Source organism: Macaca thibetana, chromosome 20 (genome assembly GCF_024542745.1).
Source record: "Macaca thibetana thibetana isolate TM-01 chromosome 20, ASM2454274v1, whole genome shotgun sequence".
NCBI lineage: Eukaryota > Metazoa > Chordata > Mammalia > Primates > Cercopithecidae > Macaca > Macaca thibetana.
The window spans coordinates 16,506,742-16,522,891 of record NC_065597.1 but is presented as its reverse complement, the minus strand read 5'-3'; the positions used below and the strand labels follow the sequence as shown (position 1 = coordinate 16,522,891).

At 41.0% G+C, this 16,150-nt stretch overlaps 1 protein-coding gene across 3 annotated transcripts in view; it reads right to left on the bottom strand.

The window, feature by feature from the left end:
• Positions 1-16,150, bottom strand: part of HYDIN (HYDIN axonemal central pair apparatus protein) — a 463,051-nt gene that overhangs the window by 154,218 nt on the left and 292,683 nt on the right. For all 3 annotated transcript variants that reach the window (XM_050772650.1, XM_050772651.1, XM_050772652.1), the window contains 8 exons: positions 12,880-13,057; positions 10,010-10,137; positions 5,913-6,046; positions 5,316-5,452; positions 4,956-5,083; positions 4,613-4,804; positions 4,129-4,278; positions 1,320-1,559 (listed from right to left, as the gene is read on the bottom strand). In XM_050772650.1, the coding sequence (XP_050628607.1) occupies positions 1,320-1,559; positions 4,129-4,278; positions 4,613-4,804; positions 4,956-5,083; positions 5,316-5,452; positions 5,913-6,046; positions 10,010-10,137; positions 12,880-13,057 (1,287 nt within the window). The remainder of the gene's footprint in view (positions 1-1,319; positions 1,560-4,128; positions 4,279-4,612; positions 4,805-4,955; positions 5,084-5,315; positions 5,453-5,912; positions 6,047-10,009; positions 10,138-12,879; positions 13,058-16,150) is intronic.

The following is a 16,150-nucleotide window of genomic DNA, read 5'->3' as shown; positions in this document are numbered from 1 at the left end:
CATGAGGGTGAAAAAGGTACTCAAATGAATAATGCCTGAAAAATTTCCAAATTGGAAAGAAGATAAAGATCAACAGATTCAAGAATCTCAGCAAATCCCACACTGAATAAACCAAAAGAAATTTATGCCAAGACACATTATAGTCAAACTTCTGTAAACTAAGACACAGAAAAATTCCTGAAAGCACTGAGAGAGAAATGAAATCTTCCCTAAAGAGGAAAAAAAATTACTCAAATAATTGAATTTCTCATCAGACCATGGAGGCCAGAAGAAAGTGGCATATATTGTAAGGGATGAAAGAACCGTCAGCTCAGAATTCTATATCCAGTGAACAAATCCTTCAATGATGACAGGGGAGGTCAAGGCATTCTCGAAGGAAAACTAAGAAATTTCTATCCGCAGGCATACCCTAACAGCAGAGCTAAAAGTAGCTCTCTAAACAGAAAGTTAAAAATAAAAGAAGAAATCTTGGCATATCAGAAAGGAAGAAAGGACAGAAAGAGTAAAAAGAGAGACAAATATAATACATTTTCCCTTTCCTCTGGGGTCTTCAAATGTATGTTCAGCAGTTGAAACAGTAATTATAGTGCTAGCTAATATAAGAAAAATATTTAAGACAGTTATATTAAAAATCAGAAGGCTGAAGGGAGTTAAATGGAGGAAAGTTTTCTAAATTCCACTAGAACTGGTAAAATGTCAATACCAGTTGATTATAATGTTATGTGTAGATAACGTAATACCTATAGCAATAACTAAATGAGCTATACAAAGAGATAAACCCAAAAAACACTCTGAGTAAATAAAAATGGAATTTTAAATAACGTTGAAGCAACTGACAGGAAAGTAGGAAAAAGTAAACAGACCAAAAAACAATAAAACATGCAATGGTAGACTTAAGTCCTGACATAGCAATAATTACACTAAATGTAAACTGTCTAAATATATAAACTAAAGTCAGAGATTGGCAAAAGATATTTTTAAAAATGATCCAATTACATGCTGTCTACAAGTAACTCAAGTTCAAATACAATGATATTGGCAAGTTGCTACGTATGGTTCTTTACTGTTTGAATTTTAACCATGAACATGCATTAGCTTTTCAATTAGCTGCTTAAAATGTATAGGATTCTACTCAGTTCAAGGGAAGTAGCTCAGAAAAGGCTCTAGAGAAGTAATCACTAAATTGACAAGGAAGAATTCAAGGGGAAAAAGACAGGAAAGGCCAGGAGGATGTTATTGCATGCAGAGAAAAGAGCATGAGTACGTAGCAGGGTCCAGCACGTGTAGAAAAACAGAGTTTGGCTTTGGCCTCTGCTCACCTTTTCTTCTATGAGATATTGCTGATCAAATTCTAAGGAATAAAACTCAATGGGGAAGTTGCAAGGATTCTTCACTATCACCTCGGCCTCGTCTCCAGGTGCACAAAGTAGCAGTGGCCCCAGATCCAGGACTGAAGGACTAAATTCCAGGCGTGGCTCTAGACCTTGCCCACGTGCCAGCAGGGTAAGCTTTTGAGCACTCTGGGCAATCTGAAACACCAGGGTTTGGCTGTAGAATTTCTGGAAAACATAAAAACAAAACAAGCATCTGAATTTATTTCCACTACATGTCATGTAAAACAAAACACCGCTGAGGGGAAAAAACTTATCTATTTAGATTGAGAGAGAAAACTTATAATAAAATTGCATAGGAGTAATTTGCATTACTGAATTAATATAAGTACTGGCTATTTAGCATGGCAGGCATTGTACCAAGTGCTAGATATCAAATACATTCTGGGTATCTAGCATTCCAGGACTTGTATCAAGTGCTTCATCATGTGTAGCAAGCCCTCTGAGTGTCACTGTCACATCCCTCGGATCTTCCAGTGTGCTCAGACTTCCAACTGCCACTGTCTGCACCTCTGGGCCTAAAGGTTCTCATTTCATGGACCCTGCTGCTCATGGGCAGGGGAGGGCAGGGCAGAAATGCCAGGGAAATGATACCATCTGGAATTAGTTATCAAGCAATGACTCTGGGGATTTACAGTAAAAAGACCCCAGCTCCCTTGCTCCCGAGGAGTGATGATTCTGAAGCGTGTACTTTGCGTATTTTCCCAGAGTTTGGCAGAATGCCAGAGCTGGGGCATTCAGTTCATCAGATACAATTACAACCAGATACTGGTCAGTAGTGATATCATATGTTTTCTCAAAATGGTACCCAAATCTACTTTCCATCCCATAGTTCCTAGTCTGATTTCACTGGGGAACCTATTAAACACGCAGATCCTCACATTCCATCCCTAGAAACTCTGACTCTGTAGGGGCAGAGTAAGGCTGGGATTCAGCATTTTTAACCAGATGCCTAGGTTATTCTGGTATAGCTGGACTTGTGGCTTGGTTTGAGTGGAAATTAGGAAAATCACAATTTGAAGACCTCCTATCTTAGCTTGAAGGGCAAAAAGCAAATGGATGGAATGTATATAGACATACACACAGAAATATCTATTGCTGGACACAGTAAGATAAATTATTGGCTCAGAGGGGTTTCTATATAGTTATGGGCTTAGTACCTTATGATTCAAACTTCTATATTTTAATTGCTGCTTATGGAAATCTTTCTAAAACATTTCATTCATTTTCTTGAGCATGTTATAAAGCCTAAGAATTGTTGGTCTGGATGTCATTGATTTCTTGGCGCTGCTGATGTTGATGATGATGCAGATATATGGATTGTATGGCCTGCAGGGCTAACCAATTCCTTGTATTCAGCTAATAAATTTATCTCTTAATTGCTGGAAACATTTTATTAACTTTGACTAATTCCAACTCAACATTCATGAAACTGCTTGAACAAACCTTTTTTTTTTTTTTTTTTTATATTTCCCTCATTAAGTAATGGAAAAAATCCACAATCTTGAGTAAACCCTTTGAAAATGTTAAGACTCTTTAAGAATGACAAACATATTACTAATTTTCTTTTAAATGAACTGGGAAGATTTTGATAATGATAAAAACATGGGTTTTATTTTAGAATGAGATAGGAAGTTGTTTGCTTTTTCTCTTTCTCACTGAAGCTGCTTAAGCACTTCCTCAAAGCGATTACAAGGAAAGTGGGAGTTAACCATAGCTCCTCTATAAAACACAGATCAATTTTTCTTTTAAAATAACAGAATAGAGAAAAATATATTTCCCAAGTGCCTTAGGTTTTGAATAAGAGTTTTTCCAGTGCAACCTCTTGAGATTCTCTCTGGTTCTAGGATTTTATTAATTTTACTATGTTCCTGGTCAGAAGTAGCTTTGAGTTGATTACGTTCACAAAAGAAACATTTATGAGGCTCCAGGAGGCCATCTACCGGGACGTACTTTTCACAACTACTGATGATGATAGTTATTGAGAGACTTACTTACATAGAGCAGCATGCTGTGTACTTTATTCAATATTGTGCATTTAATCTTCAAAATGACCTCAGGAGGTAGTCATTACAGGTTGACAATAAGTTATCCGAAACCCAGGGGCCAGATACTTTCAAATTCAGATTTTAAAAATAGTAAACACAGTGTATATACCCTATGTTACCTAACACCCTCAGCAGGGTCTGGGGCAGGTCCCCTGTAATCAAACACATTAATGGTTGGTGGCAATGTTTGACTCTGAAAACTAAGTGGTACAAATAAAGGTTAAATGGTCTCATGTCAATTCAGATGAGATTTTTCTGCCAAATGAGTTGTGGTCCGAAGCTTATGAAATCTCAAACCCCCCACCCCTAGTTTTGGATCTTATTGGGTTTCAGAATTTCAATAAGGGACTTTTGATATACAATATTACTATTTTTTATTTTATTTATGAGTGAACTGAGACTGAATGAGGCTAAGTAATTTCCTCAAAGACACACAGCATGTAAGTGTGCAGAGGCAGAAGGCTACTAAACCCGGCCTTCTGATAAAAATGGATATTTTAGTCCGTTGATTCCAGACCACCAGGCCACACAGCTCCTATGTGAACCAGAAGTGCTTGAGATGCCATATTCAGAAAAGCCAGGCACAGGTCACTCAAAGCTTCCCTTGAGACCCAAACAAGCATGGACTTTGAGTAAAGCTCAAAGAGGTCCAGAGAATCAAAATGAAGCCATGTTTCTTTAAAGCTCACCTCTTCTTTTGGCATGAATTTCACCTGCACGTTGGACTTCTCACCAGGATCCAGGACTCCAGAAATGGGCTGGATTTCGAAGATCCGTGTCTTTGGCTTTAATTCAGCACGTAGTTTCTGTCTTAAGTACTTCGGCATGTGCTTCTCCAGCTGGTTTACACATATTAGACAATTAGATCACCTTCTATGGAAAATGAGCTCATTTACCTTCCACTCACACAACCCACATTTCCTGAGTACCTCTCAGGTGTCAGGGAATGTGTAGATACCAGAGGTACAAGGATGAATAAGACATTCCACCTGACAGCATGGCCTGATAGAACCTCAAGCGCTGGGCTAAGGGCCCAGGTTTTATTCAGGAGGCAACTGTTGCCACTGAGTCTTTGAGCAGGAGGTTGAAATGATGAGCGCCAAGGCCTAGAGTTACAAATCTGGCTGAAATGGAGATGGAGAAAGGAGGACCAATGGGCCACAGTTCGTTTACCTTGTCAACAGGCTTTTGGCTCTGGACAAACCATTCACAAGGCACTTGGAGATGATTGGAAAGCTGAATAGTTTCCACCAGGCACTGTCCACACTGAATCGTGGCAAAGTCCACTTTTCCATGAGAGAGAGTCATGGTTGGAATGGTCACCTTGGCTTGGAGACGGATGTGAACTGTTGGCCCTCCAACCACCTGGAGAGGGTATAAACTGCAGTTATCATGTGGCATGGGTTTGGTGAAAACAAGAATCACAGCTCTGACATAATAACCGGATTATCTTAGGGCGATCAGCAAGCAGAGCTGGAAACCTGCAGGGCCGGGTGGGCCCAGTGGTGCCTTGTACCTTGATGGGCAGAATGACTTCTTTGCTTCCAACAGGAAGATTGGCCCCCTGTGAGTCAAACCTCACTTCAAATATTTCCGTTTCACAATGAGGCAGATTCTTTACACGATCTAGCTTGGTACTGAATCCTGGACCAAAACAAAAAAAATTTCTTAGTGGGAAAGAGAAACAGCGAACAAGAGCTGCTCTAGAGAAAGCCCCCACTGGGTCAGAATGACTGCTCAAAGGATCACTGAATAGCCCAAGAATCCTTTTAGCTGATACCAGAGGCACAAATGCTATTCCAGGAGGATTGTACTGATGGATTCCTTGTGAGAAATGACCACGTGCAATAGGAAAGGGTCTCCCCAGCCTGGGTACCTGTCTCATGAAGGACACGCTTGTCTGCGTGGAATGACACTGGAAAGTGACTGGTGTTGGTGATCTTGATGATGTGGGTTCGGACGTCGCCAAGGATGATGTAGCCAAAGTCCAGGATGTACTCTGGCAGCTGGACTCTGAAATGGTTAATAGACTTACTAGTCCCTTTCAAACCTGGAAGTCTACTTTTCCAAAAGTGAAAGAGTCTGATTTTTTTTTTCTACCTCTTGTGCACAATTTTATTCTCCAGAGTGGAGAACAACGAATGGCTACGCAAACAGAGACTAGAAACAATGTTAACTCCCCCAGAGATTCACATCGCTGTTTTGGCCATTATCTCAGAACACGTTCAGTGTGGGCCCTTATAGACCTGAAGCGGAGCCTGTCCATTCGACACAGCTGTATTGTTCTCACTTGAAGAGGCAGAAACCTGCCCGGCTGGCTTGATGCTAGGGGATGGCGGGTAACTGAGATGAGTGGATTTCATTCCGAGATGATCAGCCAGTGTTTCAGGGAGCTGCACGAGGCAGCACTGCTTGCTCTGCTACACTCTGAAACAAGCACAGCACAGAAGGGCGGTCACTGGAAACCACTCACTTGGCCAGTTTGCGGCGACTCCGATGGCTGAAGCAGGTGTCATCCATAGGATCGGGGGTGGTTGTTTTCTCATGTTCTAGGACATAGCTTTGGACTACAAGTCTTTCTACCTCCATCTGGAGATGAGCACTTACCTGAAGCAAGAAAGAGGAGCAAGTCAGCAAATTCTTTAGGAACATGCATTCTCAACAGGGACAATATCACCCCCAAAGAGGCAAAAATTAGCTCTTGGAGGGTGGTGGAAAATATCTTAAATATTACAATGATTTGTGACCCCCAAAGGGCTACAGAACAGAAACAGATACACAGTATGTTTAAGGCATTAAATTTTTCCTGGGAAGGGTGTGGGGAGAGTAAGCAAATCAGTATATCCATACCATGGAATACTCAGCAGTAAAAGGGAATGAATTATTATTGTTATTATTATTATTATTATTACTTTTGAGACGGAGTCTCGCTCTGTCCCCCAGGTTGGAGTGCAGTGGCGTGATCTCCACTCACTGCAAGCTCCGCCTCTCGGGTTCACGCCATTCTCCTGTCTTAGCCTCCTGAGTAGCTGGGACTACAGGCGCCCGCCACTGCGCCCGGCTAATTAATGTATTTTTAGTAGAGACAGGGTTTCACCATGTTAGCCAGGATAGTCTCGATCTCCTGGCCTCGTGATCCGCCCGTCTCGGCCTCCCAAAGTGTTGGGATTACAGGCGTGAGCCACCGCGCCCGGCCGGGAATGAATTATTGAGGTGCACAACTTGAATGGATTATAAGGGCATTATGGGGAATGAAAAAAGTGAATCTCAAAAGGCGATGTGCTGTATGATTCCATTTATATAACATTCTTGAAATAATAAAAGGCTGAACAGATGAGTGGCTGCCAGAGGTAAGGGACAGGGAGAGAGGAGTGGGTGTGGTTATAACCTAGTCACATGTAAGGCCAAAAACAAATGTAAAATGAGGCTTAGTTCTCCTTGTTGAAAATAAGGGAAGAGACTTCTCCTCCTCCCCTTTGCTTAGAGTATTTAGTTTAGAACATCTGTAATTTTAAGTTCTTTGAAATGTTATCTCTTCGAAATGTAGATAAATCTTTTAAAAAGTGAAATAAGCCTCTTGCCAGCTTTAGGACCCAGAAGTGTCTTTCTTAAGAACCTGGGAACCATCTCTTTGACATGTAATTAACAAGGAAGAGGAAGTCCCTAGTCCCAGTTTCTGGGAGAGGATGGGAGCCTAGCTTCCATGGGGCCCTGCTAGAAAGATAAGTTTGTTTTTCCTTTGGATAAAGCCAATTAGCTAACACAGTTGGTCACCTCCATTACCATGTCGATTTAGGATAAACTATGTGTGACAAATGATGGTGTCAAGTCCTCTTACTTGAGACTAGCCATTATTTACTCTGAGAACATGAATGAAATGGCTTGGATCTGGTTGGCTCTATAGGAGGGGCAGACTTCCTTCTGTCTTTGCAATCTCTCAGCAGATTGCCTGTGATGTGCATTACATTCTGGTTTAATGCTTATTCAATAATAAAATTGTTTTCTTTCTCTTCTACCTTTGTGGATAGATTTTCTGGGTTGGAAGGAGATTTTGTTTTTAATTTTATTTCCCCAGGAAGCATGAGGAATCCTTGTGGTAATGGAATAGTTCTGAATCTTAATTGCAGTGGTGGGTTCACAAATCTACATGTGATAACACTGCACAGAACTGCACCACACACATACACACACGCATAGAAAAGTGGTGAAATCTGAATAAGCTCTGTGGCCTGTACCAACGTCAATTTCATGGATTTGATGTTGTACTACAGTTATACGAGATGTTATTGTTGGGAAAACACTTTTTAAAAAATTCCCTGTAAATCTATAATTATTTCAAAATAAAAAGTTAAAAAGTATATATCAAACTATTCAAGGAGATTCCATTTTATATATAACAAATAAAAATATTTCATGGAGAGTATTAGGAAAAAAGGTCTAAAATGGATTTTTAGGGAGTGATAATGGAAAAGGTTGACAAATACTGTTTGCAAAGGGCTAATCCTTAGCTAGGTCTAGGGCCCAGCAGGGAAGGTTAATGTGTGCCATGGCCCAGTGAGGCACAGGAGGTGAGAGTGGAAGTGTGACAAATTGGGAGAGGAGCAGGGTCCGATGACAGCCCTCCCAGTTGTCCGAATTCTAGAGCAACAAAGCCAACTCTGTACTTGGCTCCTGAGCCACGAGTGGTCCACCCTGCCCTACTCAAGGGAACCAGCTTGGCTCTGCACGTACCATCATATTCACAGAAACCCCACCCCACTCCTCTCCTAGGCTTTGATAAGGTGCAGCGTGGGAACCCAGTAAGCAGGTGGAGACACATCATTGCTTCCAGTGGGCAGCCCAGGGCTGGCAGGAGAAGGCAGAGGCTAAGAGACCATCTTAGCAGCTAGGCAGGCGTGGGTTCAAATCCTAGCTCTGTGCTTGCCTTGGGACATGCACTTCACTTCTGTAAAACTAAAATTTAGATGACAGCGGCATCATTCTCCCCCCACCCTCATTGTGGGAGGATTTAACAAGACAACAGTGCAGGTTAACAGTGTGGCACAGGCTTTAGTATGAGTCCAATAAGTGGTAACTGATGTTACTAATTATGATCATCCTTGGTGCTAAGGTTCACTTTTAGCATCTGGTACTTGAACCAGGCTTCTGCAAAACAAATAATCGCCAGTGGGCTTTGGTGCTCCCAGTCTCTCCCATGACACCGTTCTCCCCCACATTAGAGCTGCCTCTTAACCAACCTAAGGGCTCTCTAGCCACATATATGATTCTTCCTTAGAACATATTCTCATGCACATTTGCATTTGGAAAGAAGAGCACAGGGGGATGACAGCTGTCATGGTCAGGAATAGACCGTTAAAACAGGACTTTCAGGGGTGATAAGGGAGGACATATTGGGATTTTGCCTTCCTATCCCATCCTTTATTTATAAGCTGAGAAGCTCTCTCCTCCAGAGACCCTCACTTGGCTCCCACCTCTGTGGCACCACATGCTCCTGACTTTTCCAGAACCTTTTGGCCACCCCTCTCCCCCACTCAGATGCTGGGGTATTTGGGGGCTCCATTCTGAATCTGCCTTTTTTCCTGCTCACTAGACACACTTCCTAGGGAATCTCCCCATTTCCTGTGATTGCAATGATCATCTGATGACTCTCAAGTCACTTTCTCCAACCTCTCTCTCTCTCCGAGGTGCCCAGCAGTGGTTCCGGTTCCCTACTGGCTGCTCTTCGCAGATGATACACAGAAATCTCACATTCGGTAGCCACGGGAAGCAGTCGAACTCCTTTCCTTTCCCTCTCCTCTCACCAAGACCTCGCTTCTCCTCCTGAGTTTCCTGTCTCAGTCCCCTCTCCTTACCTTGTCATCCAAGTAAGACTTAGAGGTCCCCTCAACCCCACGCCCATATCCAGTCAATGCCTAAGTCTTGACCATTCCATTTCTGGAATATTCCTTGAACCAGTTCGCCCTGTCCCCACTGTCATCACCATTGCTTACAGCACCACCATCTCTCACCTAGAATTACTCCACCAGCTTAAAAAAAATTGTAGAGATGGAGTTTCACCATGTTGCCCAGGCCGGTCTCAAATTCCTGGCCTCAGGCCATCCTTGGCTTCCCAAAGTAATGCGATTATAGGAATGAGCCACTGCAACTGGCCCTCCAACAGCTTCTAAAAAACTGATCTCTCGAATCTACTCTCATCATCCCCAAGTTCCTGTCCCCTCAGAGCTCCGCAAGGCAGCCAGAGGGATCTCTTAAAGATGCGAAGTCGATTAGGCCACACCTCTGGTTGCCCTCAGGATGAAGTCCAAAAACCTTAATAGGTCAGTCACCTGATAGCTCACCTCCTGGGCTCATCATGCCTCTCCTAGCTTCCTGCTTCTTTGCCTTATCTCTGTCTTTCTCCTTTCTGTACCTCAGAGGCCATGTTCTTGCCCCTGGGCTTCTGCACACAGCGCCCTTCTGCACATGCACCCCACATACTCTGCACACAGCGCCCTTCTGCACATGCACCCCACATACTCTGCACACAGCGCCCTTCTGCAAAGGCATCCTGCGCACCCGGAGCTGCCTTACCTCAGCAGGCTCATCCTCTGGCACTTCCTCAGTTATTATGTCAAAGTGATCGAGCGTTTCACATTTGTTATAGTCTTTGTCTGTGTTTTTCCTGGCTTGATTCAAGAACGTTTCATACTTTTCATTCGCTGTGCCGGGGTAGGGAGTAGGGGTTGGAAGGAGAGCAGAATCAGGAAGGTCAGAAAAATATGAATGATGTCCCAAACACAGACTCTCAGCCCCTGGTAAGGTGGGAAGGGAAGTGGACTTTTGGATACTTCGTCTGCCCTGCTTTCCCTGCTTCAGAGGGTGAGGTGATGTGAGAGTTGAATTTGTATCAGAGACCTCACTGAGTTCAGTGAGATTAGGCTTTACTGAATGACTGGCTGGTTCTCCAGAACTTGAAGGCAGTAACATTCGAAGCCACTCGTAGGGTGACCCACTTGATCCTGGCTTGCTTGGGGCTTTCTTGGTTCTAGCACTTAAACCACTACACCCTGGAGCTCTCCCAGTGCTGGACAAACCCAGCCAGCCAGTCACCCTTTAAGCCACTTTTTACGTTTATTAAATCTCAATTAACAAAAAATATGTTTGGGTCAATTTGCTTTAATTAACACTAAATATGCCACATCATCCTGAATCAGGGAGGGTAGGTAATCAGTGGAGAGATTCCCACCTGAATTTACCACTATGCCATTGCAAATTCAAATACTTTGAAAGGTAAGGTAGGAAAGTTATTTAAAATGCCTACTATAGGCCAGGTGTGGTGGCTCACGCCTGTAATCCTAGCACTTTGTGAGGCTGAGGCAGGTGAACTGCCTGAGCTCAGGAGTTCAAGACAAGCCTGGGCAACATGGCGAACCCCATCTCTACAAAAAATACAAAAAATTAGCTGGGCATGGTGGTGTATGGCTGTAATCCCAGCTACTGGGGAGTCTGAGGCATAAGAATCGCTTGAGCCCTGGAGGTGGAGGTTGCAGTGAGCTGAGATCCTGCCACTGAACTCCAGCCTAGGTGACAGAGCAAGAATCTGTATAAATAAATAAATACATACATACATAAATGCATAAATACATAAATAAAAAAATTTTAAAAAGCCTATTATAAAACAGTAGGAAATGCTGTGAATATAGTGAGCTGGAGAACAGAAGACCCAACTAATGGTGTTCAAGTTTAAATTATTTTAAAGCCCTTACTGGCCAAACCATGTCTACTGCCCTGATGAGGCCAGCTGGGTGCCCAGTTTTCAACTGTACGGCAAAGGTTTTCCTTCCCGAAAATTTTATGTGGAGCTGGAGTAACCCTCATCTGGCTGGAACTCTATATACGAGAGTGTAACATGGTCTTAGTGTTGGTGACATTTATTGCCAGGCACTGTGGCTCAACACCTGTAATCCTAGTGCTTTGGCAGGCTGAGATGGGAGGATCACCTGAGACCAGGAATTCAAGACTAGCCTGGGTAACAAAGTGAGATCCCTTCTTAAAAAAATAAAATAAAATAAATTAGCCAGGCATGGCAGTGCACACTGGTAGTCCCAGCTACTCAGGAGGCTGAGGCGGGAGGATCCCTTGAGCCTAAGAGTTAAGATTACAGTGAGCTATGATTGCACCACTGTATTTCAGCCTGGGTAACAGAGTGAGACCTTTTTAAAATAGAGACAGGGTGTTGCGTGTGTATAGATATATACACACACATATATATACACACACATATATACACACACACACACACATATATATACACACATATATATATATTTTTTCAAGTTTTCAGGGAGCAGACAATTAGAATTCAGTGGATGATTATAAACAGGAGAGTTAGTGACTTCAGGGAATGGGGTAAGAGGAAAGGCTGGGTGGGAGGACTTAGTCTGAAGCTTTCTGGGGAAAGTAGATTTCAAGGAGCTTGAAGAGAGATTCATAGAGTGGGCCGGGCGCGGTGGCTCACACCTGTAATCCCAGCACTTTGGAAGGCCGAGGCGGGCGGATCACAAGGTCAGGAGATCGAGACCATGGTGAAACCCTGTCTCTACTAAAAAAATAGAAAAAAATTAGCCGGGCGCAGTGGCGGGCGCCTGTAGTCCCAGCTACTCGGGAGGCTGAGGCCGGAGAATGGCGTGAACCCGGGAGGCGGAGCGTGCAGTGAGCCGAGATTGCGCCACTGCACTCCAGCCTGGGTGACAGAGCGAGACTCCGTCTCAAAAAAAAAAAAAAAAAAAAAAAAAAAAAAAAAAGAGATTCATAGAGTGAGACGTTTCCCTGACCCATCGTCCTATAACTGACGTCAGGAACAAAGAGCCAGAGATAGTCTATAGCTAAAAGGGCTGCTCAGCTGGGGTTTGGAATCCGCCAAGACAGAAATATTCTGGTACAAAAGGCTAGTCCTGGGGTCCAGATACAACCGGAAAATGTAAGTGGGAAGACAATTACTAAAGTCTAATTTAGACTTCACCCTGTGTAATGCCAACATAAGGGCTCAGAATCTGTGTCTGCCTTTCTGTGCAGTTTATACTTTGAGAATTCTATGCCTGGAAGCTCACTGGCTCTCACCTTCCCAGTGGTGTCTAGGAGAATGTCACAGGGAAAGGAGACTGGGGCCAGAAGGAAAGTACATGGGAGGAGGAAAAGCCTTTAGAGGTAAATTTCCTGATCCCTCTGTCAGTAATTCAATAATGGCCAAATTGGCCACGGTTCTTCATTTGGGGCTGCTATAGACCATTTCTTATCTCGGCAAACTCAGGTCACCAATTTGGCAATTGACGAATGACATGGAAGAGAACCACTGGGGATTTCCAAGCAAATAAAGTAAGTAGCCAGAAACCTTCCAATAAGCAAAGTTAAAATGTTCGTTTTGTCCCCCAGTGGGGAACTACTCCAGTGTGAAGTAGTACCTGTGAGGTTCCTGGGGAGATCGAGGCAGATTTGGGGAAAGATTCCCTCTCCACTCAGAGTGATATTTTCTGGGTCCAGGTGGGCGATCTGTATCTGGAAACTCCTTTTAAAGACCTCAGGAACTCCAGGAAGGTAGTAAACTTTCAATGCCTGCTCTTGATGTGAACTGATAAAGCCCTACGCAGTAGAAAGACCAGGAAAGGGAAAACGAATGTGCTACAGGCTCAACTCATTAAATTACTTAAAACAACAACGATAATGACAGAGTAAACCTAAAAAAAGAAGGAAAGGAGTAAGAGATTTAATGAAATAGAGTGCAAAGAAACAGAAGAGCTTCATACATCTAAAAACTGGTTTTTTGAAAAAAGATGAATAAAATACACAAAACTGGTAAGACTGATTAAGAAGATAAGGAGAAAAGTCACCAAAAATGTAAAAAGAAAAATGGTTCATAAATATATAGTAAAATAGTACATATATGATTATGAGAAAACTTTATGTCAATATATTAAAACATTTTTGTGAAATTAACAATTTCCTAGAAAAATATGAATAACGAAATGTAAAAACCCTGGAGTGATCTGTATCCTATATAGAAGCTGAAAAATGAAGATAATTACCCTGACAAAGGAATATACGGCATTTGAAGCAAGTTCTGCCACTCCTTCAAAAAACATATAATCAATTTAGTTTACGAGCCATTCAGGAAATAGAAAAGACAGAAATGCCCATTTTTTTATTCTGATATCCAAACTGATCAAATGCAGCATGAAGAAGGAAATTTATGAACCAACGATCACTTAACAAAGGAACAAAAATTGTAAGTAAAATGTTAGCTAAGTGAACCCAGCAATATATGTATATTTAAATGCAGATGGTAGCACATAGAGTTTTTTTGGTCTTCCTTTTCCTTTCATTTTACCTAACAATATATTTTACAATTAATTCAATATTAGTACATCTAGAGCTGCTCCATCCTTTTTAGTTGCTATGTATTATTCCATTACATAGTTCTAATATATTTTTAAAAACTAGTTTCCTACTGACAGACATTTAGTTTGTTTCTGACCTTTTGCTATTGCCATTACAGATTATATAGGAAATAATCTTATAAACACATCATTTTGCAAATGTAGGAAAACGTATGTAGAATAAATTCTTAGAAATGAAATTGCTGGGTCAAAGTGTAATTTTGATAGATAAGGCCAAATTACTCTCTACAGAGTTGTTATCAATTTACAATAACTGCAGCAATGTAAATTCAAATGCTTTAAAAAACTTTAGAAAAGGGCAAGGAAAACATAGCAGTTATGATAGATACAAAGATGGAATAGAAACAAAACTCTAAGGAAATTTTAAAAATAGACAAATGAAATACGACAAAAGAAATAATAGCAAGCATTTCAGTTTTGCTAATCATAAGAATGTGTTAAACGTTCCTACTGAAACTTAAGGACTCTCAGAGTAGATTAAAAAACAAAATCCCAATACATATGTTTTATGAATGATAAGCCTAAAACAAAATGACATAGACTATGGGCAAATTATGTAACGCAAAAAGAAAGCAGCAATCACAATATTAAGACCAAACAAAGCGGAATTCAAAGCAGAGCATTCAAAGGGAACAAGAAGGCAACTGAAGGCAGACAGAACACACAGTCCATGATGAACACTTAATAGTCATGAGATCTTCTGTGTCAACACAGAAACAAAAGAGTATAAAACAAAAAGGTGCATGTATTTGTAGAAAACAATAGAGAAATGGACAAAAGTTTTATATACCACTCTTGAGTCTTAGAAAAATTAAACAGAAAAAGATACAGAAGATTTTAATGTTATAATTATTCAGGTTAATTTAGTAGAGATTCCAGATATGATAATCTGGATTCTATAGCCCAGGTAACATTATTTTCAAACATTTATTAGTATTAAAAATCACTTTAGGTCATTAAAATATATTAATAAATTCACTAAGTAGGAATTTAGAGGACCATATTATCTGATCATGATTCAAAAAACCTCAATATTAGTAACAATTTAAATAACAAAAGCAAAAATCTTAATCATTTGGAAATTAAATAAAGAAAAATGTATTTTAAATTATACTTGTAAGTAAAACTATAATTTAAGACAACTATAATTTAGATAATGAAAATTATAATAGTTAAATATTAACATGTATAAAACACATAAAATTGACATCTACTTTATCTGTAATTTTCTTAAAATATAAGGGATAAGGCTAAAGGTGTCCTTAGGCAAATGGATAGCCTTACATTTTTTCATTATTAACTAAGAAAAAAAATAAAAGTAGGCATTCAAGTCAGAAAGTTAGAGAAACAAAACACAAGAGTGAATTTGGGCCGGGTGAGATGGGGCTCACGCCTGTAATCCCAGCACTTTGGGATGCGTTCAGGAGTTCAAGACCAGCCTGGGCAACATGTCAAGACCCTGTCTCTAAAATAAATAAATAAATAAATAAATAAATAAATAAATAAAATAATAAACACAAAAATTAGCTGGGTGTGGTGGTGCATGCCTGTGGTCCCAGCTACTTGGGTGGCTAAGGTGGGAGGATTGCTTGAGCCCAGGAGGCAGCGGTTGCAGGGAGTTGAGATCTGCACTCCAGTCTAGGCGACAGAGCCAGACCTGGTCTCAAAAAGAAAAACAAAAAAACAAAAAACCAAAAAAAGTGAATTCAGAAGATTAGCTAAGACGAATTGGGAAAAAACCAAAAGGGGAGTTGACCTAACAGATATTAAGATGTATTTTTAAAGCCATAGCAACTAAAATATTATAGCATTAATGTAGGGACAGACAGAGCAATGAAGAATAAAGAGACCAGCAGTAAACCCAAATATGTGAGATAATTTAGGGGAAGAACAGACTTTATCATCAAAGACGATGGTGCTCATTATCTTTGGATTTACAAGATTATGAATAATTACACTTTAAAAATATTTTCCATTTTTTTCTATAACAATTATGTGCTATTTTCATAATGAGAAAAATTCAGCAAATGTTCCTTAAAACTGGTCGATCAACATAATATGAACAAGGAACCACTTTCTCTGTTTGCTTCTGAAACCAGTTTGGCTCAGCGCAGTCTGCTGGTGTTTCACACCTGCTGAAGTCAGTGGAGAGGAAGCCCGTGGGAATTACAAGGGCAGTGTGAAGACATCGGTGGAAATAAACTAGTCTCATTATCATGGAAAATAAATCCATGTGTTGCATTTGTCTTGTTGATTGCTATATCCCTGGTGCCTGGAA